At 52.2% G+C, this 25878-nt stretch overlaps 12 protein-coding genes across 12 annotated transcripts; 5 read left to right on the top strand and 7 right to left on the bottom strand.

The window, feature by feature from the left end:
• Window positions 1–352: 352 nt before the first annotated feature.
• N7496_001439 (putative serine peptidase) lies at window positions 353–2442 on the bottom strand (the record flags this gene model as incomplete). Its single annotated transcript, XM_056694370.1, has 10 exons — window positions 353–572; window positions 634–831; window positions 888–1047; window positions 1099–1204; window positions 1264–1351; window positions 1411–1583; window positions 1648–1770; window positions 1831–1985; window positions 2045–2162; window positions 2221–2442. 10 exons carry the CDS (start codon window positions 2440–2442, stop codon window positions 353–355), a joined length of 1563 nt encoding a protein of 520 aa, XP_056561099.1.
• Window positions 2443–3948: 1506 nt separating this feature from the next.
• On the bottom strand, window positions 3949–5520 carry N7496_001438 (Zn(II)2Cys6 transcription factor; the record flags this gene model as incomplete). Its single annotated transcript, XM_056694369.1, has 3 exons — window positions 3949–4615; window positions 4675–5143; window positions 5229–5520. 3 exons carry the CDS (start codon window positions 5518–5520, stop codon window positions 3949–3951), a joined length of 1428 nt encoding a protein of 475 aa, XP_056561098.1.
• Window positions 5521–6175: 655 nt separating this feature from the next.
• On the bottom strand, window positions 6176–7300 carry N7496_001437 (diacylglycerol/polyprenol kinase family protein; the record flags this gene model as incomplete). Its single annotated transcript, XM_056694368.1, has 1 exon — window positions 6176–7300. The coding sequence occupies one exon, from the start codon at window positions 7298–7300 to the stop codon at window positions 6176–6178; it is 1125 nt and encodes a 374-aa protein (XP_056561097.1).
• Window positions 7301–7743: 443 nt separating this feature from the next.
• Window positions 7744–9769, top strand: spb4 (ATP-dependent RNA helicase SPB4; the record flags this gene model as incomplete). The annotated part of the gene is made up of 3 exons (XM_056694367.1): window positions 7744–8027; window positions 8086–8592; window positions 8650–9769. 3 exons carry the CDS (start codon window positions 7744–7746, stop codon window positions 9767–9769), a joined length of 1911 nt encoding a protein of 636 aa, XP_056561096.1.
• Window positions 9770–10279: 510 nt separating this feature from the next.
• On the bottom strand, window positions 10280–14280 carry N7496_001435 (uncharacterized protein; the record flags this gene model as incomplete). The annotated part of the gene is made up of 4 exons (XM_056694366.1): window positions 10280–11905; window positions 11926–12872; window positions 12938–14027; window positions 14083–14280. The coding sequence occupies 4 exons, from the start codon at window positions 14278–14280 to the stop codon at window positions 10280–10282; spliced, it is 3861 nt and encodes a 1286-aa protein (XP_056561095.1).
• Window positions 14281–15022: 742 nt separating this feature from the next.
• N7496_001434 (mitochondrial 37S ribosomal protein uS15m) lies at window positions 15023–16013 on the bottom strand (the record flags this gene model as incomplete). Its single annotated transcript, XM_056694365.1, has 2 exons — window positions 15023–15894; window positions 15968–16013. The coding sequence occupies 2 exons, from the start codon at window positions 16011–16013 to the stop codon at window positions 15023–15025; spliced, it is 918 nt and encodes a 305-aa protein (XP_056561094.1).
• A 352-nt stretch (window positions 16014–16365) lies between these two features.
• On the top strand, window positions 16366–17330 carry rps0 (40S ribosomal protein uS2; the record flags this gene model as incomplete). Its single annotated transcript, XM_056694364.1, has 2 exons — window positions 16366–16535; window positions 16613–17330. 2 exons carry the CDS (start codon window positions 16366–16368, stop codon window positions 17328–17330), a joined length of 888 nt encoding a protein of 295 aa, XP_056561093.1.
• A 960-nt stretch (window positions 17331–18290) lies between these two features.
• N7496_001432 (uncharacterized protein) lies at window positions 18291–19131 on the bottom strand (the record flags this gene model as incomplete). The annotated part of the gene is made up of 4 exons (XM_056694363.1): window positions 18291–18452; window positions 18510–18629; window positions 18694–18937; window positions 19043–19131. 4 exons carry the CDS (start codon window positions 19129–19131, stop codon window positions 18291–18293), a joined length of 615 nt encoding a protein of 204 aa, XP_056561092.1.
• Window positions 19132–19693: 562 nt separating this feature from the next.
• On the top strand, window positions 19694–21544 carry N7496_001431 (pseudouridine synthase DEG1; the record flags this gene model as incomplete). Its single annotated transcript, XM_056694362.1, has 1 exon — window positions 19694–21544. The coding sequence occupies one exon, from the start codon at window positions 19694–19696 to the stop codon at window positions 21542–21544; it is 1851 nt and encodes a 616-aa protein (XP_056561091.1).
• Window positions 21545–21658: 114 nt separating this feature from the next.
• On the bottom strand, window positions 21659–22391 carry N7496_001430 (PIG-H family GPI synthesis protein; the record flags this gene model as incomplete). Its single annotated transcript, XM_056694361.1, has 3 exons — window positions 21659–21736; window positions 21794–21996; window positions 22055–22391. 3 exons carry the CDS (start codon window positions 22389–22391, stop codon window positions 21659–21661), a joined length of 618 nt encoding a protein of 205 aa, XP_056561090.1.
• Window positions 22392–22668: 277 nt separating this feature from the next.
• N7496_001429 (ubiquitin-like protein HUB1) lies at window positions 22669–23397 on the top strand (the record flags this gene model as incomplete). Its single annotated transcript, XM_056694360.1, has 3 exons — window positions 22669–23104; window positions 23175–23313; window positions 23376–23397. 3 exons carry the CDS (start codon window positions 22669–22671, stop codon window positions 23395–23397), a joined length of 597 nt encoding a protein of 198 aa, XP_056561089.1.
• Window positions 23398–24239: 842 nt separating this feature from the next.
• Window positions 24240–25669, top strand: N7496_001428 (ribose phosphate diphosphokinase subunit PRS5; the record flags this gene model as incomplete). Its single annotated transcript, XM_056694359.1, has 3 exons — window positions 24240–25160; window positions 25223–25546; window positions 25613–25669. 3 exons carry the CDS (start codon window positions 24240–24242, stop codon window positions 25667–25669), a joined length of 1302 nt encoding a protein of 433 aa, XP_056561088.1.
• Between the last annotated feature and the right edge of the window lie 209 nt (window positions 25670–25878).

Here is a 25878-nt window from a genome sequence, read left to right as displayed (position 1 = left end):
ATGTCTCCAATCTAGCGGTCATTTTGCTACTCGTTTTCTGCATACCTTGAAATCATGCCTTCCTAGACAAGCCTCTTAAAGTGTCGATAGCATCGCAAGAGGGGGCAAAGTGGACGCGAAATGGGTGTCTCCAACAGAATGTACACTACACCGATAGCTCCATTTTCTCTAGATATGGCATCCCAGCCAGCTGGAATGGGATAGTTGCAACATGAAGCTCTATTGAAAAATTCAGACGTTGCAAAGAATTGATCAAGACAGAAACTTTGTCTCCTGGGCTATATAATTCCCAAATTGATGGATTACTACAGAGCATCGTTCGATTGCTTATCCCGCCTTCTCCTTTCTCCTCTCATTGCTTATAGTATTCCTCGACCCAAGTTTTGATCTGTGCCACTTCAGCATCAATGATCTTCTGTACCCCCTCGTTCACAGCACCATTCTTCACAATCAGATCCGAGCAGTGGAAACCTCCTGGGATGACATTCAACGGGGCGGATTCCCGTGACTCAAGTGGCCCTCCAGGTCGGAAAGAGGAGGAAACACCGGCCGATCTCCACGGATCATATTGACTGTGACTTGGTCAGCTTCATCCAATAGAAATCCTATTCAATAGGGGTATCATGATCATACCCATTGGCCCAAATCAGTCGAGTGGTGTCGGTCAGTTCCCAACCCTTGGTCCACGCGTTGACCTCCGCTTCGGTCTTGCCCTTCGCACTACCAAAAGTGTAGCCGTTCACTTCGGGGAAGAAGAGCGAGCACTGTCTCTGCCAGTACTCCGCGTTGACGGTGCGAGACACGAGACTTGAAACGCCAGATGGCGCGCCGCTGAGAAAAGAAAATATTAGAAACCCAGGCCCGATCTCGAATAAGGAGTGACATACTCTTGCCAGTAGAACAGAGGCTCATTACAAAGGAACCACTGCCATTGTCGGTCAACGGTATTGTTCACGGAAGTATCCGTGAAGATAGGGCTGGACGCATTGTATGTGTTGAAGCATGCAGTAGTCGATTCATCAGTCCAGTAACCATAGTTCGCGCATGCTGGTCCCCCTATCAGTAATTGCGATATATTCGTCGGAAGTTGTAACTCACATCCAGGGAAGTAAACGTTCTTGAACCATCTCGCATAACCTTGGAGTGCCTTGTGAAGGCCGACACCATCTGATCCAGGGATTTTGCTCGTCCCGTTCTCAACGTTCTATGTCGAAGTCAGCACCAACAATTCCCAAGATCATGAGAATTTTAGATTTCTCATACCTCAACATAATCACAAAACTCAAAGAACCCGGAGTAGCCTGTGTAGAAACTATTGGACTGCCATAGCCACGGTCCATTCTCGAGGGCACTGAACAGAATGCGAGTCAGCTTCTATGGCACCTCATGCTGAACCCCGTGAGTAAATACCTAGCAAAGTCATTGAAATGTTCGATATCACCAAGACCAAACAAGTCCTTCAGTTCCTGGACCTGCTTCTTTGATCCGGACTCGTTGATTTTATCAATGTAGTTCACAACTCTGCTGATATCCCGGCTGCAGTTTGTGGGCATTCCTTCTTGAACAGGGGAAAAGTATTGCCACTAGATTAAAAGTCAGCAATTGTTCAGTCTGCTTGCTCAACCCACATAGTAAAATATTACTGACATAGTCATCGATGGCCTCGACTGGGGCGCTGGACGCATGATACGCCCAGAATGTTCCGGGGGATGTAGACTCAGTCCAAGCTGACAGGGCACCACTATAAGATCCTCCGCTCAAGACCCATGGCTATTGTTTATACATTGGATCAGTTAAGTGGCTTTGCTATGAATAAAGGAGACATCATACCGCATTCTGAGCGTTGCTGCTGCTGTTTGTATCAAAGGGAAGCTCGACATTCTTTGCGAAGTAAGTAAGGTCCGCAATTGAATTCTCCAAAGTCAGTTGTTGCAGGTTTTCAGCAGTCAGCTCCAGATAGGGTGATGAGTCTCCCCAGTAACGGTCTTTTGTCCAACAAAAGTCAGCACTATTGAAGTTGGTGGTGGGAAAAAAGGACACCTACGCTCAAGCATTACCACAGCACCCTTAACTTCCTGTGCATACACACCGGTGATAGTCCTGTTGGTCAAGTATCCCGTGTACTCGTCGGCCGCTTCCTCTCCGGGAGTGAACAAAATCACCTGGCAGTTCTTGAGTCAATACATTGAGCAATATCACCAAGCAAATAGAAGATTCTACCGGTGCACCCTCTCCGCTCCACCAGGCCGAGTTCCACCAGTAACGTTGAGAAAATGTACCCAAGCTAGGATTCTTATGGTCGATCAACTGCTGAAAGGTTGACTGGCCAGAAGTCGCAGTTGAAGCAGCTGTCGAAGGAGGAGGGACAGGCTTTGGTGCAATGGCCGCATGGGCGACCGAAGCACAAAGTGCAGGCAACGCTACGCGAATTGGAAAATACATCGCGAATCCTTGGGGTATGAGCTATACCCTAGCAGATTTCCCCTCAAGTTTCATACTAGCAGACCAAAGCGTCCCCTTTATATGATCGCTTGATTGTCACTAAGCAACCCGCTTGAGCCACCACTGCACACGACGCTCATGGTAGTATTCTAGGTCCACAAAAGACGGGATGCTCCAGTAAATTGGGGAGCATTTCGTGCCGGCACATCACCGGAGCGGGGGGTTGTGATAGTAACCATTTGGGGTTGAAGCAAGTACTTACTATCACGCGATAGTTCTAGTGCAAAGCTAGCTGCATGCAATGCGGTCCACCTGAACAACATTGTGATCGTTTTGATCCCCTGATATGACCAATACAGCATACTTACAGCTTTTGAATTTATCATATCCATTGACTAAAATGCTAAAAGAAGACGTGATCAAACCCATAATACCTTCCTCAATCATGGAACTTTGGTGTAGCACCATATCTCCCCGGGAAAGCCGAACTTTGGCTAGTTCATGATACCTCCGTCGGGAGTCCGAGGCGACGATTAGCCGAGAGACAAACTAAACCCGATCGATATTCACATTTCAGTGGTCACTGATAGGTACTAGTAGTAGTCTAAGTAGTAGATAATACTCAAGGTCGAGAGCCGGGCCGGTAGATAAGATTCGTGAAATTGCACTAGATAGGCAGCACTATGCTTAACGCGAATTACCCCGCAAGACTCGGCCAGCACCGGGCGGACGTAGGCAAATTAGCATTCTTCAGCAGAAAATATTTCCTCTCATTCGGTCTCTATTCACCTCTTCAATTACAGTACTGCATCAGCCATCACGATCTATTTTTCTGTGGCTAAAGCTGAAAGAAACCAGCCGGTGCTGTCTGGTTATCACTACAGTGCAATCAATGACGCCCTCAATTTTACCACTAGGCGAATAATAAAATCTGACCCTTACTAAAGTACTAAAGTGCTCGTTATTTCTAGGTGCTCGAGGTCGTGTCAAGATTACGGAATTAACACTGGCAATTGTTTCAACACAAGCATCATCTCCCACACGGAGTACCATCGGGTGGCTTCACACTAACATCAGGAACGGAGGAGACTAATCCATTTCGGAACATCATATTTATTAGCTGAACAAGGCACCACCCAATCGTCTTCGCTATTCCACTGCTGGTGTGAGAGCAAATTCGGGGTGGCCAAAAGGACGAGCAAACATTGAGTGTAACCTCCTTGACTGCAGATTCAGTTCTCGTAGGCTATACTCTTTTTTAAATCCAAGGTATCTTCTGCCTGTTGCAAATTTCGAAAATTAAGCCACGGCAGCGGGTTTGCATCACATTGGGCATGCCAAGGGGCATATCAAGCCAGTCAGACTCCAAATTATTAGCCTTTTGTGGCTTGGAGGGCCGCTAGTACCTGAGACCTTCTTGGTCCTGTGGCGTGGATTTTGTTCACTTCTCTAGCCCTGCTGGTATCTTCGCGCTTTGATTTCATTCCAATTCGTTACGGCAATACTTCATACAAACATCCATGCTTCTCCAGATTCATATACATATTCAATCCACCGCTGCGGCATTCCTCCCGTCTCTCTTAGCTTCCAAATCTTCTGCAGAAGTCTCAAGGCATTGGTCACATTTTCACAGCGCCATATCGTCCACGAATGACCATAGGATTCGACAATGATACTTTTCTGAGCGGGCGTGTGTGCCTCGGCACCGATGACAAATGTAGGCCATAGCAGACCTCTGTAGTGTGCATTTGACGCGTCCATGGATCCAATACTTGAGATAATTGAGTCGAGCGAACTCGTGGGATATTGCAGATTCATATCGAAATCTTCAAAGGCGCTGAAGACCTGCGATGCATATATCTCCACTGCTGCTCGCCAAATCCTGGCAAAATGATATCGCGGCATGACGTTGTCTGCCTTGCTTCCGGTGGTAGCCCATTGTATAGGAGAGAACTTTTGAAGGAGAGAGCATATGTGATATACCAGGTCAGGAGTCTGTTCTAGATTTGATGAGGCGGCGTTGATAAGTGATAGTGCAAAAAGAAGCTCTGCGGGGCATCCGGCCCATGTCTGGGACTCAGAGAGTTTTAAGACGTCGATAACGGGTATCGTGGTGAAAATAGGTTGGTAGGGCAGTTTGGTTTTGACGAATGTCGGGCCAATGATCCCAAATCTGCGATAAAGGATTAGCCGATTCAATAGGACGGGTAATTGAGTCCAGCAAAAGCGTACATGGCATAATTAGTGTCAAAGCATTCAGAAAATTGCGGGATAGACGCCGCTAAGCCCCTGGGGAAGTTGAAGGTCTGCATGATCTTTTGCAATCCATGTAGATGATCCTTCCAGCGATCTTTCCCGGAATCCATAAGCTCGAACCAGATTGACAAGAGTATCGAAGCAAATACTTCATCTGGATTTCGCAATTCTCCCCTTGTGCATTGGTCTCTGAGGAAAGCGAGGGTCTTCTGTTTATGATAGAGAGCATCGTAGTATGCTGGCACTTGGAGAAGTTGTGTCGAGATTTCTGGTATGTTGACTCCCTTCAGTACAGACATGAAACTCCGATGCCCATGAGCAGGACTCGTTAACTGCCGGTTTGCTTGATGTAGCGCTGCAACCGAGACGACCGTATGGCGAAAACCAGGAGATGATGGAATCAGTCGCATCAACTCTTTTACAGAATTGGTAGGCTCTGTAACATCTAGCACAAACTCATGGCAGCATTCCTGTTCGACTTATTTTCTCTTTAGCAGGCACTTCAGCGCAGATGCAGCGACTCCACTTACAGTATGCGATATAACCACGAGTTGTAGTAGGCAAATCCTGCAGGTCAGGATCGACAAGGAGCCTTCCGATGGAGAAGAAGGTTGCTTGGCGTGGCACAGTCTTCCCCATCAGTTTACCTCTGCTTGCCACACTATTTGTCCATCTCAGTGGTCGCTCCTTGCCATATCCCAAGCAGGGCTGTCCCACAGCGGCACATTTGCAGCAAGATGGGAGTGTCCGATCGCATTTCCATCGACGACGGCGACACGTCCAACAGGAATCATCAGCTTGATTCGAGGAAACCCGGTCCATGGCACATAAAGCGCCCAAGGGAGTGCATCTCAACCACGAGAAGTTTGAAAGACATGAATTCATACCGCCGTGGGAAGGCGATATTCCTCGGGAATATCGCGCTAATCCTATCAAGGAAGCCAAGACGCATCGCCCCACATACGTTGGAGATCCACTGGAGATTCTAAGGATTGGCGAGTCAGGTTTGATCAAACAACGTACTGGGGTACAGTCAAGGGTCCACTTCCTCTGGGGAAGGATATAAGCAACAAGCACAGACATGTATGAATATATTCGTGAGTTCTGTAGTGATGTAGATATGAAGATACGTTGGAGATGCGCAATGTCTTTCCACGCTGCCGCCCACCTTTATGGACTTTCTGGGGAGATGAAGCAATATATCGAAGCATGCAGAGCCATAGCGCAGGGAATAAATCAAATTCAAAGGCAATTCAACGCCGAAAGACCACAAGAGAAGAGAGAAGATATCCAGACGGGCAAGATAGCTTGGGTCATGTACCATGTCTAAGCCAGAAACCAGATCTGATGCAATGCCATGTTGGAGAGGGTAAATGAACCATCCAGTCATCTAGACATTAAAATCCGAGAAATGAAAGAAAAGAGGAGACATTGGGGGGAATAATATGGGGAGTTGTACGAAAGAATGATGAGATATTTAGCCGAAAACTTTCAGGAACCCCCAGAGGCCAAGTCCACTAAGGACAGGGATCGTCAGATTATCATCCCAGCCCCACAGATCAATGAACTCGCTGCCGGCGGCCACAATGCCGGAGACAACACTCATCACACCCAGAGCCACGGAGCCGGTAACCGTAGTGGAAGTGACGCCAGTTTCCCACCCCAAAAGACCCCGAACGCAATTCGGGAGCAGGTTCAAGCGACCCGTGAACATGAACGCATCCTGGGGATCGTTCGGGAAGGCGCCCATATAGGGGACAAACCAGCCCCAGAATGCTGCAGCCGTGACGACACCAACAGCCCAAGCGGCCATGGTTCCAGCCAGGCTCTTCCCAGGGCGCAGATGTGGTGTATAGCGGCCATAGAGTCGGCCGAAGGTGGATGCAGCGGTATCACACCAGCTCAAAAGCAGGACACCCATAACACCAACGTCCTTAGGGAAGAACCTCAAGACGACGTATGCGCCGAGGAGATACCAGATCACACCATTGTATCCAGAGACCTCGGTCTCTCGCATAAGCGCACCCATACACCGGATGTACAACTTGTTGACTTTCTCCGAGCGATGGCGTATGATATCCGTTGCTGCGATGGGGACTAGTGCGGTAAAGAGCACTGGTGTGATTTGAGATGTCTGAACGCCGCGGCGGTAGAGGTCGAGCGTCAAGAATCCGATCGAGACATGTAGAAGCTTCCGAGGAATTTCATGGCGATGAATGAAACTGCGATACCGCGTGTGTAAAGGGATCAGGCCGAGAGGCGAGGGAGAGCGTGAAATATCGCGCAAAGCATCTGGAAGTTTGGGCGACAGAAAACCGTTGGAGGATATGCCGTTCGTGGCCGGGGGCGAGGCTGGAATTTTTGGGTTTGACCGCCGTTTGGGTCGACGGTTGCGCGAGGTCGAGGGCGTCGAACCAGGCGGGCTATGCGACCTCTCTGGGCCAGAACCTTCCTCTGTGACCCCAGATAACTGCTGTCGACGCGATGCTGATCTCGTCGTCGGCGCAAAATAACCATCACGTGCTTCTGATCTGTCGGACAGCGAGGGCGAGGGAGATATGACTCGAGGAGTCTCGGGGACAGTATTTGTAGAGGCAGACATCTCGGGTGCTCGTATGGAAAACTGTGGGAGTACTGGTGTCCAGATAAGTCCGAGCAATGGTCGTGTACAGGGCTCGACGCTGTCCCAGGCAAGACTGCGGCCGCAGGGAATCAATAGACTTCCTAACGACTGAATGATGGGCGGTCTTTTGGAAGAGCGGTCGAAGGAGGGGATTTCAAGGGCACCAAAGTAAATCACAGTGCATGGCTTGTGCCCTAGGGTATCAGTACAGGACAAGGTAAATCTGGTCGAATCGAGGCTGTGCTGGCGCAAAAAGCAAGAAGAGCTGATGATTTGCGATCTCCGTTTCCGCTCAAACCCGCTGTCACGTGCCTCCTATCTAATCGATAACGGATTTTTTTTCGTTGCGACTTTGCGATTTTGCGATCGGAAGAGCAACTAAAGGTCAATTTGTGATCGTTCTTGATCTGCCTCGACAACACATGGCTCCTAAGGCTTCTTCGTCCTCGAGGGCGTGGGATGGCCTCACGCCATCATTGTCGCAATGGACCCTCGATGCCGTGGCATCGATGGGCTTTACACGCATGACGCCCGTCCAGGCCTCGGCCATCCCTCTATTCATGACGCATAAGGATGTGGTTGTGGAAGCAGTTACTGGCAGTGGGAAAACGCTGTCGTTCCTGATCCCAATCGTAGAAAAGCTTTTGCGCCTTGAAGATCCGATCAAGAAGCATCATATTGGAGCTATCATTATCTCTCCAACAAGGTCCGTTACACCCTGAGCGAATGTTACTCAAAATCTCCTGCTAATATTGACTGCACAGAGAATTGGCATCACAAATCTATCAAGTCCTTTTGTCTTTGCTTGAGTTCCACCCTGCATCGGCTGCAGCGATCCATCCCCCCGAAGGCGATGCGCCCCGTTCGAAGTCCTCCTCCTCGGTCCTGAAAGTCGTTCCACAACTCCTCCTAGGCGGTTCTACGTCTCCCGCGGAAGATTTGAGCTCTTTCCTCAAAAAATCCCCAAATGTGCTCGTTTCCACACCTGGCAGACTGTTGGAACTGCTTTCCTCGCCTCATGTTCACTGTGCACAATCATCCTTTGAGATGCTGGTATTGGATGAAGCCGATCGCCTGTTAGATCTCGGATTCAAGGACGACCTGCAAAGAATTCTGCGTCATCTTCCCAAGCAGCGAAGGACGGGTCTTTTCAGTGCCAGTATCAGTGAAGCTGTTGATCAGATTGTCCGAGTGGGTCTTCGCAATCCCGTAAAGGTCGCCGTCAAGGTCAAGGGCGGTGCTGGTTCCGAAGACAAGCGTACTCCTGCGAGGTATGTTTCCAAATGCCTGTATAATGACCCAGTGGACTCTCACTAATTCCTTTCCAGTCTTCAAATGACCTATTTGGCTACTCCTCCAGCACATAAATTCTCCATTTTGAAACAAATTCTGACAACCGTTCAACCTACCCCTCAAAAAACGATCTTCTTTGTCTCAACATGCTCCAGTGTGGACTATCTCGCCATTATATTACCTATCACTCTTGGGGATGAATTCCTCCTCGTTCCTCTTCACGGAAAACATGCTGCCAACGTCCGCCAGAAGAACTTCACCCGCTTCACCACCTCCACCACCCCCTCCATTCTCCTAACCACCGACGTCGCTTCCCGAGGACTGGACATTCCGTCTGTCGATCTAGTTGTACAGATCGATCCTCCCTCTGACCCTAAGACATTCATCCACAGATGCGGCCGGGCTGGCCGTGCTGGCCGACGGGGTCTCAGCATCGTCCTTCTCCATCCCGGCCGCGAAGAGGACTACGTTTCATTCTTGGAGGTGCGCAAGACGCCTGTTGCGCCCTACAATCTCCCAGATTCTCCCAGCGATAGCGATGCTGCTTCCGCAACCCAACTAGTTCGCAATGCCATCTCGAAAGACCGCGCTCTCCATGATAAGGGCCAGAAGGCCTTTGTCAGCTGGCTTCGCAGCTACAGCAAGCACCAAGCAGCCAGCATCTTCCGAGTTGCTGATCTAGACTGGGAGGCCCTCGGTAAAGCATGGGGTCTTCTCAAGCTCCCCAAGATGCCCGAGCTCCGTAACTTCACTGGGGATAAGACCCTAGGTGTTAGTATGGAATGGGACAACTATACCTACAAGGACAAACAGCGTGAGAAACGACGCAAAGAGATGATGGAAGAGGCTGCACATGGCGACGGCAACCAGCAGCAGGATTCGCGGAAGCGCCGTGCTGCTGAGAATGCCTCCTGGAGCCAGAATATGGAGAGCCGAGAGAAGAAGCTCAGGCGCAAGGAACTCAAGAAAGCACGGAAAGACCAGGAGAAGTGGGAACAGCTACCGGAGGAAGAGAAGCAGAAATCCCTTGAGACAAAGCGGATGGTCGAGGAAATTCGTCGCAAAAATGAGCAGCGGTATTTATCAAACCATTCAGGCAATGCGAAAGCCTCGAATGATGCAGGTAGCGGTGATGACTTTGAAGGATTCGATTGAAAATGTGACCAGCCTCTTCGGGCACAATCATCATCGTCGGTATATAATGTTAGATAATTATAACAAACCCGTGGCAATCCTTCCATGCTTAATTCCACCCCGACTCACGAGCCCTCGCGTTTTTAGGTCAGAGATTCTCCTATTCGGTTACAATAAAATTAGCTGGAACTTCATTTTGTATTCAGACAAAGATATCTGTTGCTACTATTGATGAGTGATGAGATCGTCAAGTCTTGGATTCTTCTAACTACGAAGAGCTATCTCTGAGCTTCCTCGTGATGGGGGTCACGAGGTTCCGCAACATTGCCAGTGGCAACCAAAAGACAGCATCGTCGCTGTAAGAAAAATATAGATTCTCTCTCGCAAAACAATAAAAACCATCTGCGCTAAGGCAGGCACAAGTAATCAAACTATCCATCTGCACTAAGGCAGGCATCAAAAACAACATGAATGAAGGCAACGAATGTGCAAATGCAAAAGGGCTAAGCGCATTCCGGCTCGTCGTAACAATCATACATAGTCCTCAACGGGGAAATTCTCGGGGTCGGCTTGGAAGGCCTCGAAGAGGTCCCCGAAATATTTCACGAGTTCGGGCCCCTTCTCCTCCCAATTTTGTTCCACAATTGCCACAGCCTCTGGATGAATATTCAACTCTTCAACGAGGCTTCTGGGTGGCGGGAACTGTAGGTCGGCGAATTTTCCACTCGGTAATGTCTCCTTCAGCCAGGCGACATCGTCGGCGAGACTATGCTCGGCGCTTTCGGTGGTGTTGGCAACGACTGCAGTTGAGGATGCTTGGGGTTGTAGGGGAACAATATCTTCCCTGTGGGTATCAGTAGAGACAGACTGGGTGGTGCAGGCTTGGGTCCCAGCTGGAGTCGCATCTGGATTTACGACAAACGATGAGCCATCTATGGACATCGGATCGGAGCGGAGGGGAGTATTATTGATGGACACACCAAGGAAGGACGGCGAAGAGAAGCCGAGGGCGGACGGCGTCGAGGTGTTGCTGTTTGGGATTCGAGCAGATTCCCGCAGACGACTTGGGGTCTTTGGCTTGAACTGCTCGGCCATGTTGCGTGCGCGGCTGAGAGGAGAGGGGTCTTGGAGATCGTTCGTTTCGTCGCCGGTCTCAAGATTTTCGTCCTCGGCTGTTTGGGGATTGGAAGAGTTAGCGATGGTGGTCATAAATGAGCCCTCTTGGGGCGAATGCCGCTGAGGCTGCAGGCCTGCAAAATACGAAGCTGCGTCGTAAGGGGATCGCGGAGGAAGCGAAGCAGGAGAGGCAGAAGGTGACGAAGAAGAGGCAAACGGATCTGGAGCTTCAAATCCTCGGCTGCGCTTTAGAGGCCGCGCTACAGAAGGCAAAGCTTCGGGGTCCGATGTTTCGGGTTCTCGCTTTCGCTTGATCAAGCGGCGCCGCGGGGTCGGCAAAGCTGGGGATGCAGCCGGAGAGGAAGCTCTCAGGAAAGTGTTCTCGAACATCCGTGACGTGTTAGACCGCCGAGGAGTTCGGGACGGGGGATAGCCAGATGCACGACGTCGAGCTTCCCAGCGCCTGTTGATTTCTGCAATTTCCCGTTCTTTTTGTTTTGCTGCTTCTTTCTTCGCTACTTCTGCCCTTGCCTCTGCCTCTTTGGCTGCTTTGCGCTTCAGCTCCTCTTGCCTCGCTCTGAAGGACTGGAGATAAGCCACATAAGGAGAAGGCTTATTACGCTTTGCGTCCCTCTCAGCAGCAGTCGTAGGAAGCTTAGGGAGCCTTGCAAGCACCTGGAATCTTCTTCTCCATTCCCTTTGGATTTCCACATCGCAATTTGGGAGTTGACGCTCAGAAATGAAGACGCCGTTGATGATCATACCTTTTTTAGAGGAACCTCGGGATTTTGAGGTAGTGGTCCCGCGACGAGATTTTAAGCGCTTTTGTGAGGCAGGCTGGGTTGAGGCCTGAGGAGTTTGAGAATTCGAAGGTGATTCGGGATCGGTGAACAATCGGCTCGAATCGATGGGGGACAGTTCGGGCAGCGCAAGAGTTCCTCGTTTGTTTGGAACATAACCAGGAGTGCGGTTGGGAGCCTCGGTTTGGCGAGGTGTCCCAGAGCTCTGACGGCGGGCTGATTGCTGAGTACGCTTCTTCTGCTGGGAGGATTGATCAACACGTCGCTTCTTGGTAGGGGGGCACTTCGTTGAGCTGCTTTCGCAGCATCTTCCTCGGCCTTCTCAACCTGTGCCTTTAGGGCTTCCCATTCCTCGGAAGTGAAATCTTCCTCGTGGACAGCTAGGTCATCCTCATCAAGCCCAAACCCGCGACTCCGCTTGCGTGGATTTTGATTCTCGGCATTCGATTTTGCTGCGGTCTGAACAGCAGCCGCTTCGGACGCTCTTCCGCGCGAAGCTGGGTTGATTGAAGCGGTGATAGGCGTTGTCTGACTGGGTCTTTCAAAGAAGAAAATAGGACCCCGTGTTGCAGTGTTAGAAGTAACTTGTGATGCTCTGGAAACACTGGTCAGGGTCTTTGCGGGGGTAGGAGAAAGAAGAGATTGCTTCCGGCGGGCTTCCTCGGCGGCGGCGGCGGCGGCGGCATACCTGGCTTCTGCTTCTTCACGGGCTTTCGCCTCTCGAATCTGTCTGTCGCGTTCCGCCCGAGCAATTTGTCGACGCTTCACGAATTCCCGTTGGGTCTCGTAGGCATAAGGATCATTGGCTGACCTTGGCGCACCGACACCAAGCAGATCCCTTGAGTCCACAAACGACGCACTACGACGCCGTGGACGAGGTTCGGGGGGAATACGAGAGTGGGGGATGAAATGAGGTGGGGGGCGATTCAGAGGCGACTTTCTGTGGGCGCCACTGTCCACTGGTGGAGATCTCGGTGTGTTAGTCTTTGCAGGTGATGCGCTGGAAGCAATGGATGGGTCGGTAACGACTGCTCGAGCGGTTGGCGAAGTCGTGGCATTGGCAGCTGAGACGGCTTCGGCAGGAGAATCGGGAACGGTGGGAACGGTTGGCTCGGCAGCTTCATTACGATTGTCATCATCATGAGCAAACCGGCCTCTCAGAACCGTCCATCGTCTCGAGACACCGTTGAAAATCCATCTGCTCCATCCTGGAGAAACATCAGTACCCGCGGGAGGGGCGGTCAAAGGAGCCACGGGGGTGGCAGGGGGGCACGCTCGGGAGTCGAGGGGGGGGTTGCCTCGGGAGCTGCAGTTTCCGGGGGAATGTTCAAAGAGTCACGCTCGTCCACACGGTTGGTCTCTTCTCCAACGTCATCCTGGAGCTCAGACTGGCTGCCGAAGGACAGAAGCTGCGGAAGGCGATACAAGGTCCGGCCGAGACTACCACGGCTCTCGATGCGGCGAGAATTGGACCTGTTGGCGTGAGGTGTGCGAGACCGGCGGATTGGCGTGGCCCCTTGGGCACGTAGCACTCGGGACTGCTCGGAGGATGAGGACGGCGAGCCTCCGGTGCGGCTGTGACGGCGGCTTGATGCTGTTCCGGTGGACCGCACTGCGCGAAGGATAGAAATCAGTTCAAAGTCGTCCAGGGCGGATGTCGACTGGCCCATGTCCAGGTTCAACATGGGGATTTCCAGGGACCATCTAACTGCGGGAGCAGTGATGGCGGGGGCGGGTACTGCGGGGGCACCATTGCTGCTGGTGCACAGGCGGTAAATGGACCGCAACTTGGACATCAACCAGCCATGGCGGTGGTTGCCAGCGTCCTCAGTGGCCGGGGTGGAGGCCGTCGAACTAGACGAGTCGCTCGGCAAGGAAGCGGCCGAAGCGACAGACGACGAGCGGACGGGGAAAAAGGAGGCAGGGGGAACGGGGAGAGAAAAGAAGGAATCGGGAGACTCACGGACTCCGACGGCCGGAGTCATCAACTCAGGGTCACTGGGCTCAATTGACGGGAGGACAGTGACGGGGATCTCGACGGACGGAATTGCAGGCTGTTCCTGGTCAAGGTCTGGGCGATTCTGCTCGGCCACAGACTCGTCAGCGCTGGGTCCTTCTGATAGGTTGCGCGATTCCTGCGCCTGGACACCCTGCATCTGGTCGACGGGGGGCACGTCGACATTTACCCCGTGGGGTTCGTCGTGCTCTTGGCTGGCGCCAAGTTCGACTTGGGGGGACTCCACCTTTGCACTGAGTGCCTGGGCCACGACACCCGAGGTGGTCTCATCACCCTCCAGCTCTTCCGGCTGGGGGTCTTCGGGGGGAGAGGGGGGAGGGGGGGAGGAGGTACGGCGAGTCGTCTTCTAAAGTAAAACAGTCAGTCAGGAGCTTTTGCTCGAGGTGTCTCAAACAACATACTTTTTTGCCGCGGGAGGCGGCCTTGCCACGGGTCTTGCGAGCCTTGGGCTCGCGCACTGGCGGGGCAGGCTGTTCTTCCTGCGGTTGAGCAGACGCAGAACGCGTCGCTCGGCGACGACGAGGAGCCGGGTCAGGCAGGGCCTGAGCAGCGTTCGGGGAGTTGGGGCCGTAAGGCTTGGAGCGGAGGCGTGGTGGCATGGCTACTACCACCTCGGCAACAAGCCGGGAACGAGGGTTTGGAAAAGGTTTTGATTGTTGAAACGTAACTGAAGGTGAGCGGGGAGGAAGGGTATCCTCAGAAACTTGTGAACGATCAGTAACGTGGAGAGAGAGAGAGGAGAGAAGAAAGAAGAGAAGGAGGATGAGGCAGGAGATATTTATGTGTGCCAAATTGACGTGTTGTTTGGGTCTGTTGTGATGGCGACGTGTTTGGGACAAACAAGGCAGGCACGATAGTTGCCTGCTTCCCACTGTGGGCAGAAGAAGTGATGCCTACCTTTTGTTTGCCTACCATGGGATCATGACTGTGACGTGCCAAAAATCATTCTCGCGACAGGCAGAATATCTCCAGCCCGCAGGGCGGTGAGCCTAAATTATATTGGTGCCTGAGGGATTAGGCACCAGGCAGCATGATCACTTGGCTAGACTCGACGAAACTACTAGAAGAGCTTTAAGTCCGGAGCTTGTAAAGGTGTTATACTATATTTTTGCGAATGGATAATTGGTCTAAGGAACACTACATCAATACCATTGTCAAGACCCTCCAATGTATGAATATGATGCGACGTGGGTAATCATCCTTAGATTGGGATCTACGAGAATCAGGGAACAATGTCAATAAAGGGAAAACAGTGCTATTGGTACATTTCACAAGTATCTCTTCTGAAAGAAAGAGAAAGGGGAAAAAAAGAAAATGATATCTTGCTATGTTACAAAGGCTCTAAAGAGCAATCTCGCCCTTCCATGCAGCATCGGACAATCCCAATGTCTCCATCAAGTTCTGCCACCGAGGGCCGCCACGCTCCTTTTGCCGGATATACCGAAGAAGCTTCTGGCGCTTGTGAACAAGAACTTGAAGATTGCGCTTGTTGTGCTTATCCTTGTTCGCGCTTTGTAGATGCCGGGACAAGTTCATAATCTTGACGGTCAGGATGGCGGCCTGCACTTCGGGGGAGCCGGTATCCACTCCAATGCGAGGAATCTTCTCTTGGTGGGCAGAGACAGATCCCTGTGGCGCACCGGATGGCTTTGGTGGGAGGATAGAGTCGGTGTTGTGTCGCCCGAATTGCTCAATACACCTCTGCACATTCAGACGCAGGCGATCTTTTGTATTTCCGTTGCTGAGGTTGACGATGCGCTGGATTGCATCCTCTGCAATTTGGTGCTCCTTCTGATGTAGCTCCGCTGCTTCCTTCTCCAACTGGGGGTCGGCGGTGTCACGGTCCGGGTTCTGGAGCGGTTCCGTCAGGTCCATCGAGAACTGCAACGCGCTGCTGAGCTCGTCCGACTTCAGGTAATAGTTAAGCCCTGAGCCTGCAGAGGGGACCTGTGATCCATTTTGAATCGCTTCAATCTCTTGAATAAAAGGCGTGGGCTTGCTCTGAACGGGGTCGCCAAGCGAGGCTTCCCGTTCTGTCTGGAGAACTTTTTGTCGAGAGAGATTGGCAGCCTTTCGCTGACGGGCTTGTGCAATCATGAAAAAGTCGGACCGCTTTTGAGGTTGAGCCTTGGCCTTTGTGGATGCTGATCGTAGAGAGGCATTGGTCGCGTGTGGCAGACCGGCGGCCCCCGAGGTCTGTCCATACAAGCTGCCTGTTGAAGTCGGTGGTGTTAGCATTGAACAGCGTAAAGCGAGATTCTTTATAGAAGTGAGCAAGTACAGTACCTGTAAGGGCCTTCCAAGAAGGCTGCACAGAGATACGTGGAGGCATGGTGGCCGGACTGTTATCCTCTCTCAATATTGAATGGCCCGGGACAAGCCTGAAGTTCTTCGCATCAACCTTTTGGTCGGGAAATCATACGGCCGGCCGAGAATACGCTAGTCCAATTTGGGGACCATACGAATTATGCCTCAGGCACCAGGGGCTCATGCCGCCAAGACCTGATGGTCCTTACGTAATCACATACTGCCCTAGCCCTAATTCTCACAACCCGCAAGCGAAATTCTCCCGAAGCGCGGCGTGAAACATTTCGTGGTTCGGCTTTCGACCTCTTCCCTCCATCCCCACGACAAGAGCCAGACGATTGATCTTTCCAACATCATCAATCAATCAATCGCCCACCATGGCCCCCTCCCAGCTCCCCCCGGTTTTCAACCCTACCTCGCAGGACATTGAGATGCTCCTTGCTGCTCAGTGCCACCTCGGTTCCAAGAACCTCCAGGTGCACATGGAGCCCTACCTCTGGAAGACCCGTCCCGATGGTGTCAACGTCCTCAACATCGGCAAGACCTGGTATGTAGGAAGAATTGGATCGCGGCTCGATCAAATGTTGTGCGCTGGAGTCTAACGTGCTTTGCGCACTTGAATAGGGAGAAGATCGTTCTGGCTGCCCGTATCATCGCTGCCATCGACAACCCCGCCGATGTCTGTGTCATCTCCGCTCGTCCCTACGGCCAGCGCGCTGTCCTGAAGTTCGCCGCCCACACCGGTGCCACCGCCATTGCCGGTCGCTTCACCCCCGGTAACTTCACCAACTACATCACCCGCTCTTTCAAGGAGCCCCGCCTCATCGTCGTGACCGATCCTCGCACCGACGCCCAGGCCATCAAGGAGGCCAGCTACGTCAACATCCCCGTCATTGCCCTTTGCGACACTGACTCCCCCACCGACTTCGTCGATGTTGCCATCCCCACCAACAACAAGGGTCGTCACGCCATCGGTCTCGTCTGGTGGATGCTCGCCCGTGAGATCCTCCGTCTCCGCGGCACCCTGGCCACCCGTGAGACCGAGTGGGACACCGTTGTCGATCTCTACTTCTACCGCGACCCCGAGGCCGAGGAGAACAAGGAGATCGCTGATGAGGCCAAGGTCGCCACCACCGAGGAGGTTGGCGCCGCTGCCGTCGAGTCTGGCTTCGCTGGTGAGAACTGGGATGCTTCCGCTCCTGGTGCTGGTAACCCCGGCACTGCCTTCGCTGCCGCTTCCGCCGCTGCCGCTGCCACCTCCTGGGACCAGGCCGGTGATGCTGACTGGGCTACCGCCGCTGAGCCCCAGCCCGCTGCTGCCTCCGGCGAGGCCACTTGGTAAATACCAAATCGGTGGTGACGAGGATAGGCGTTGAAAGGAGAGATATTCGATCTCAATTTCAAAAGCCATGTTGGGATTACTGTAAGGGTTGCTCTTGTCCCCCCAAAAGGGCACGAGGAACGAGGGGAAAAGCTCTTGTCTGTTCTATCACGTTCAATTCCGTTGGCAACAATGGGATTCACACCATTTTCCCGCAAAAAAACCCCCTTGACATGTCTATCCTAGTTTCTGTCAAATGATCCAAAAAGCAAGAAACTGAAAAAAAGCAGAAGAAAAAACGAGCTTTCACCGGGAACCTTCCAGTCCTTTTGCATCAGTGGCCTCAATCTTTTTTACCAGCACAATTCTTTATTTCGATTTTATGTTTTGTCGCATCGGGGAGGAATAGCGATGACAACCATTGACCTGGCGCTTATGAGGGAAAGAGATCCAGTTGCGTTCTGTAACTGGGGGAAAGCCCTGTGCTGTCAATCAAACAAGGTGGACTTGATCGTTACCTTGGTTTCTCCCTGTTTGTTTATTCTAGTGATCGGAAAGAAGGTTGTGCTCGGTTACATTTTGGTCACGTAGTATAAATCCCCTTGTAGGCATTTCAACAATAGGCTTGTAATTATTGTACTTGACCAAGTATGTTGCACTTCGGTCGAGTACAAAAACTGTGTATTGCCAACAACAACTAGGATATTCACGCTTCCAAGTTCCCGCGATCTGGAGATCAGCATCGTGGAACTCTACAGGGGACCAAGCGGAGCCGAGCCATGGCCCAGTAACAGCTTTGTGTACGCGTCTGGCTGCATATCTCCGTCTGTGGTTATAGGTAGGGTTGTCAAATTGCTACAAGGTGCCAGTTCTTGCCCACGAGGTATGCGTCATGCGCAGGAGCTTTACTTAGAGAGACGAACGTCCTGTTCGCGATCTACAGGTCTCTTGTCCCATAAATAACAGCTATCTGATTGAAACTTAGAGAATATTACAACCACCTGCACTTTGTCCACCTTTATCAGTGGTAGTCATGCCCGCAAGCCTCGCCAGATCTTCGAAGGTCTCTGCTAGTAGTTCACCAGTGAGTGCTGAGCACTCGGCATACCGGTCACAACGGAGCTCTTGGGCAATACGGTAGGTCTATACAGAACTGTCAGTCAGATTTTAGGGATATCTCTCAGGGTTGTCGCTCCGTACCTCCTGTGGGTAAATGATACCCTCGCCTTCTTTCCTCAGGTCTCGTTTCAATCCCAGCATCATGACAGGAATGCGCTCGCCATGGCCATGTTGGAAATAACGTATAATATCGTTTCGCCACTATGTAACTTGGTCAGCGCTTTGAACAGGATAAATAACGAGCAATGTAGGACAGAAAGCTTACGGCTTTTAGCCCCTCTAGCGTTTGGCGGTTTGAAATGTCGAACGCCAGGAGGACAACATTCGGATGAAGACTTGTCCAGTGCTGATTTGGATTAGACGTGTCATATAGCTCCAATGTGAACTTCTTTTTTGAGAATCGTATATCATAAATGAACGGCTGATCGCTGTCCCGCAGGATCTCAAATTGGGTATCTGGAGTAGTCCCGGGCTGGGACGGCGTCATCCTCTTGCCACTCTTCAGGCGCCTATAATCCGATCAGCCTCTATCTTCAAAGAATCATTTTCTTCTTTGCAACTCATGAAGAGCAACGATGGCTTCAAATTCGGACCTGGTGTTGCTAGGGACTCACGATAAGAAGGTGGACTTTCCACAGCCTGGGTCGCCCAAGAGCAGCATTGTGACCGTTGTTTCAGTCTCCAGAGGCTCTGGTTCAGCCATATTGCTTGGGTTATTTCTGTGATTATCTGTCTTGAGTGAAGGATCTCATTTCCAAATCGATGGCAGCAAGATTGGTGACCAGGTGCAAAAATAAGGTTGGTGGTCGAAGCGCGGAGGAGCTGCTGACTGGATGGATCTACACCGAGATATAAATGCCCACATGGCCGCACTCTAGGGAGAGTATTTGTGGATAAAAGCCGAATCCAGCGATAGATATGATAGTTAAATCCCACTGGCTAAGCAGTGTTGTATGTTATGTAGTCTTTGATTCCATGGATACAGTCAATTACAACACTAAATCGAGAGTATGAGGACGCCTCCGCATGAATGACATTACATTACCAAGTATATTACGGCAAATACACAAAGCTCCGCGGACTTCAAATTTCTGCCCTCCTCCAATTAACTCGCCCAAAGACAGGGTGGACCGATTTCGCATTCACTCTCCAGTGGCATGTGGAGACCACAATCGAGGCCCATTCTATTGACTTTGCTTCGATCCCACACCATCAAACCGCAAACGCGATTCGTGAGCGAGTACCGCTCATCCAAGACAAGAATCATGGCGGGCACCAACGATGAGGGGAGCCCCGACTACAGCACCTGGAGTAATTCCAGCCTGATTGAGCGCATCACCGAACTCGAGCGCCAACTGCACTCGCAGACTACGCAGTACACGGCACCGACTCCCGCAGTCGGTGATGCGATACCCCGCGCACCGATTGCCACGGATGTCAGCGAACCTGCGATCCCTCTTGCCGACGCATATGCCAGCTCCTCGAAAAAGAAGAAGCGTATGCACTCTCCGGATGGCGATATTTGTCATACACCTGGGCGGTCGCGTCCTCACAAGGACGAGCGTGGGTTTGATCCGTCGAAGTATCAGACACGGTTCATTGCGCTCAAGTTCGCCTACTTGGGTCAACGGTACAATGGCTTGGAACATACAAATGGGAACACTACGCCTCTGCCTACAATCGAGGAGACTCTGTGGAAGGCGCTGCGCCGGACACGATTGATTCTTCCGCAGACCTCTTCTCCAGAGGACGAGCCCGATGATGCTCACCCAAGGGAGCAGCGGCCCTACTCTATCCATTGGGATGGGTGTGATTACTCTAAGGCTGGAAGAACTGATCGAGGTGTGAGTGCTTTTGGCCAGGTCGTTGGTCTTAGAGTTCGTTCTGCGAGGCCGCAGCCCAAGTCCAAGGCTTCAACCGAGCAGGAGGGTCTACAAGAGGTCGATGCGATGCAGGTCGAAGAGCCAGCTGCAGATGCGGACTGGGATGATATCGCGGATGAAATTGCCTATATACAGGTTCTGAACAGGGTGCTCCCAGAGGATATCCGTGTTCTTGCTTGGTGCCCTCACCCTCCGGAGGGATTCGATGCCCGTTTCTCCTGCCGTGAGCGCCGCTACCGGTACTTCTTCACCCAGCCAGCTTTCTCCCCCACGCCTGGCGCGTTTGGCTTTGAGAACCGTGCCGGAACTGGTCAAGGCGAGCGCACCAAGTACCGCGAGGGCTGGCTAAATATTGATGCCATGCGTGAAGCTGCCAAGCACTTTGAGGGAACTCATGACTTCCGAAACTTCTGCAAACTCGATACAAGCAAGCAGATTGAGAACTTTGAGCGGATTATCTATCATTCCGATATCCAACTTGTGAACCCAAAGACGAACCCTCTGGGATACGTCGGCCAATCTGGATTCCAGATCACGGAGGACTTTGAAGCAGATGTGGACATGCTGTCTTCGCAACAACCCGAACCTACTACTCCTCAGGTGTACTCTTTCAACTTGTACGGATCTGCCTTCTTGTGGCACCAGGTCCGCCACATGGTGGCCATCCTTTTCTTGGTTGGTCAAGGACTCGAGTCTCCGTCCATTGTTCCGGACCTGTTGGATATTACCAAGAACCCTTGCAAGCCATCCTATGAGATGGCCTCCGATGCGCCTCTGGTTCTGTGGGACACTATCTTCCCAGACGAGAGCACTGGCAGCCGTGCGGACGCCCTGGACTGGGTTTATGCCGGCGACCCACGCCTCAACAGAAGCCGCAGTGCCAAGGGCGATAGCAAGTACGGCCTGAATGGTGCTGTCGAGAGCCTGTGGACAGTCTGGAGACAACGCAAGATGGACGAGATTTTGGCTGGAGCACTGCTGGACTTGGTCGTCAGTCAAGGTGACCACAGCATGGTGACAAAGATGGACGGCAAGCAAGGGACTGGCAAGAAGCAGAGCAGGGGCGCTAAGATCTGGTTGGGAGGAGACGAAGCTCGCACCGGAGGAAGATATGTCCCCGTTCTGCAGAAAGCGAAAACGGAGTCCGTGGATGTCCGGAACGCGAAGTGGCTCGCGGCTAAGCAGCGCAAAGACGCCATCAAGGCGGCTGCGGCGCAGAAAGACGAGGCTTAAAGATGCATGTATATACTCACATATGAAGCATTGTATACTTTCATGAGCTTACACCGTGCTCTGTAGTAGATATTCACTATCTCTTTCGCAATGAAGATATGTGATTCTGGCACATCAGGACTTCGCGTCGTAAAGACAGCGTCGAGAACCTCTCCAGACTTCCTCTAGAATCTCTCGTTTGGGAAGCATTTGCTATAATTGATCAATTCACATTCGCATAGAATGTATGCCAGCCAGGGAGCAACTTACAGGAAAGACCACCAAGACACCGGGCTCACCCTCCACAATGACAGCCAGATAGAAACGGACCTCGAATCCTTTGAAGGCCTCATGAATGACAATGTCCTGGATCTGCGTAGTAGGGATAAATCTTGTCGCAGCTGTTGAGAGATAGGTGGAGGATGATGTGGATGTCTGGATTCCAAAGCCTCGAATGACCAGGAGGGATTCCTCTGGCAAAGTGTTAGGGCATGTACAAGCAACATCCACGGTTATGTAGCTCCCTCTTACCAGTATAGCCCCTTCTGAAGACTCCGTATAGCACCAATGCACTGACGATAGCAGTCACCCAGGGGTTGTAAGAGTCCACCCGGCGGCAGACATGCGCTCCGAGAGAACTTGACCATACATCTTCCCATGATATGATAAACAAGCTCCCCTTCTCAAAGAAATGTCGTCGTAGCCGTGTAATGCCTACCACTATTACACAGCAGAAAAGCAAAGCCCGTAGGAGGATCTCGAGGCCAAAGAGGACCTTCGCGGGGGAACTGGATCGCCGCGGCGCATTGGAGACGGTGAAGCTGACGGTTGTCGGCGTAGGCCGCTGGACTGTGAGGCGGCCCGGCATGGTCGATGTGCGGGGGATCCGGGGCTTACAATCTAATCCCGAAAGCCCTGACGATTCAATTGGAGTCTATAAAAGAACACTGCCCCCTCGAGAAGTTGGCGCAACCCGCGGGAGAAGCTCACCCCCGAACCAAACACACGCTAGTCCCCTTTTAGGCCTTTGGGTTTGGCATCTGCAGTGTCCAGTCACGTGTCTCCAGCTGCAAGCCTCCGTTGACACTGGGGCTGGCCTATCGGGCACCAAAACCTTCTTCTCCCCCTCTCTCAACTTCGCCAGAATGGGTGACCGAGATCGAAGCCGGTCTCCACGCCGGCGTGATAACGGCGACCGAGACCGACCGAAAAAGACGAGTGGCTTCCGCTGGAAGGAGAAACGGCGCGACGACGATTCCCGCGGCGATGACCGCCGCCTAGACCGTGGCTACAGAGACCGGAGCGACCGCCCACGATCGCCTCGGAGAGATCGCGATGGAGACCGTCCTGGAGACCGATACAGGGATGGCGATCGTGACCGTGCTGACCGTGATCGTGAGCCCCGACGACGTGACGACCGCGACGCGCCCCGAGAAGACCGCGAGAAAAAGGTCGAAAAGAAGGAGAAGAAAGAGAGGAAGCCCGTTGTACCGCAGTCATCCGAGCCCATGATCGTCGTCCATGTGAATGACCGTCTGGGTACCAAAGCTGCGATTCCCTGCTTAGCTTCGGATCCGATCAGTGAGTGTCACACCCTGCAGCTTTGGCGAGACTCTCTCGGCCAAATTTACTAATATGATGTTCTCTTTAGAGCTCTTCAAGGCCCAAGTGGCCGCCCGGATCGGTCGCGAGCCCCACGAAATCATGTTAAAGCGCCAGGGCGAACGCCCCTTCAAGGACCAGTTGACATTGGAAGACTACGGCGTGAGCAACGGAGTACAGCTTGACCTGTGAGCCTTCACACTTGCCCCTGCCCTCTATTTGACCACGTTTGATGCTGACTGCTTTACAGGGAAGTTGGAACCGGCGATTAAAAGGAATCATTGCCCAAATGAAATCAGGGTGTTCGGCGGGACAGTTCGGCGTTATCAAAATTCCACGGATCTGGGTCATAAAGCGTTATGATGCTTTTTGTTTTGTCTGCGTCTCTTATCTCATCTTGCTTTGCTCTTTTTTTCCCCTTTTGTTGCATCCCACTGGTCTATGAGCATATGGGTCTATGGATAGGAATATTGCATATCCATGTGGACAGACGGCCATATGGACATACAATACGGACCTATAGATCCGGATCATCTACCTTTCCAACCAACAAATGATGACTCAGCCGAGTCTTCCACCAATTAAGGTTCCTGGGTAACGAGACGTAAGGTATCTCTCCTCCAGAGTTCGCTTACCAGTGCTGCATTCCCGTTTGCCGTTTTTTCCTGCGGGGCTAAGGCCTTAAGCAGCCCGCTTGCACCGATGCCGCAGGTCGACTGCCTGATCCTGCCTGAGGCATCCGCCGGCAACCAACCCGAGGACGAGCCGGCGGTCCACTCTCCAAAGAGGCTTTTTTTCGATCGCGGGACCTCACATGGGCAGTTTCTTTTTTTCTCTAATGCCACTTACCTGAACAAAAGCTCCCTGACTTGTTCGAGTCCTCCCCGCGATGAAGTGATCGCTTTTACTCTCCACTCTTCCACAGTTCTCCTTTCTCCTCCAGTTGCTTTTCTTGCACTGAGCATATCCTTCCGGCCCCAGTTTTTCCGTCCCTCCGCAAGATTCCTCGCCCTCCTCCACCCGGTCCAGCGCTTCCCCTCGATCTCTCCATTTTGAGATCTTGATAGCTCCCGCCTTCGCCATTATTTCGTCGGAAACACTCAAGTCGAGCGATATGGTTCGCAACATCGTCGTTATCGGGGGCAACTCCCACCCCCAGTTGACTCAGACCATCTGTGGTGTGCTTGGCATTCCCCCGGCGGACGTCCTGCTCTCCAAGTTTGCTGTCGGTGAGACCCGAGTCGAGATCCAAGAGTCTGTCCGTGAAAAGGACGTCTATATCATTCAGTCCGGTGGCGGCAAGGTCAACGACCACCTGCTTGAGCTTCTGATCACCATCTCCGCCTGCAAAACGGCCTCGGCCCGCCGAGTCACCGCCGTTCTTCCTCTCTTCCCTTACTCTCGCCAGAGTGATATCCCTTACGACAAGGCCGGAGCTCCCCTCGTCAAGTCTTCCGTGCGGGATCGTCCCAGCAATGGTTACACTTTCGAGAGCACTCCCCCCACACCCGGCCCTGGAATGAAGACTGAGGGTCTGGGCCTCATGAACGGCATGGAAAACTTGCAAAAGAGCCTTGCCAAGGCCCAAATTGAAGAGAGCAATGGCAGTCCGGTAAAACGGCGCCCTGCGAACGGGCTTCCGCGGAGTGACACTGCTGACTCTCTCAAGTCTTTGACCAACGGCGTGCACGAAGATTCCTCCAGCAACGTTTCCAACTCGTCCAAGATTAACTCTTTCCAGCCGCGACCGGGCTACAAGCAGTGGGTTGCGCAGGCAGGCACCCTGGTGGCAGACCTGCTCACCTGCGCTGGCGCGGATCACATCATCACCATGGATCTGCACGACCCGCAATACCAGGGTTACTTCGATATCCCCGTGGACAACCTTTACGGACGTCCTCTGCTGAAGAGCTATATTCAGCGGAACATTCCCGACTACAAGCAGGCTGTCGTAGTCAGCCCTGATGCCGGTGGTGCCAAGCGCGCCACGGCCATTGCCGACTCCATGGGCATGGAGTTTGCTCTTATTCACAAGGTACGGCATTGGTTCTGAGTATCTCCCACTTTCTAGGAGTATTCATCTAATCATATTTGCAGGAGCGCCGCCCCACGAAAATTACTGACCGCCAGAATGCCACTATGATGCTGGTCGGTGATGTCCGCGACCGGACCGCAATTCTTATTGACGATCTGGCGGATACCTCCAACACCATTACCCGGGCGGCCAAGCTCCTCAAGAAGGAGGGTGCCTCCAAGGTGTACGCTCTCGTCACCCACGGCATCCTGAGCGGCGATGCCATTGAGCGCATCAATGCCAGCGCCCTTGATAAGGTCGTGGTGACCAACAGTGTGGACCAGAGTGAGCACCTGCGCCGCTGCCCCAAGCTCGAGGTCTTGGAGGTCGGCCACGTTTTCGCTGAGGTGAGTCAGATACGTCGAAATTTTGTGGATGACGCCACTTGCATTTGCTGACCGCTCAAACTCTAGGCCATCCGCCGTGTCCACCACGGTGAAAGTATCAGCGTTCTGTTCCAGTACGATTGATTTCCTACAATTTTTGCATGAGAGGAACTGGAAACAGACCGACTGAAAAATCACAAAAAAATACTGGCTTCATCTTCTACATCAAGCTGGCATGCTCTAAATGAATTTCTTTGGATCTATGGGCGTTGTCATTGACCCAGAGTCATCTTTCTATTCCATTGTTTACCACAATCTTTGTTATATTCTCTACAACATAGAAACCTCGGTCC

The sequence above is a fragment of the Penicillium cataractarum genome (assembly GCF_028827025.1).
Source record: "Penicillium cataractarum strain IBT 29864 chromosome Unknown utg000001l, whole genome shotgun sequence".
Lineage (NCBI taxonomy): Eukaryota > Fungi > Ascomycota > Eurotiomycetes > Eurotiales > Aspergillaceae > Penicillium > Penicillium cataractarum.
This window is presented reverse-complemented; position numbering and strand designations above follow the sequence as displayed.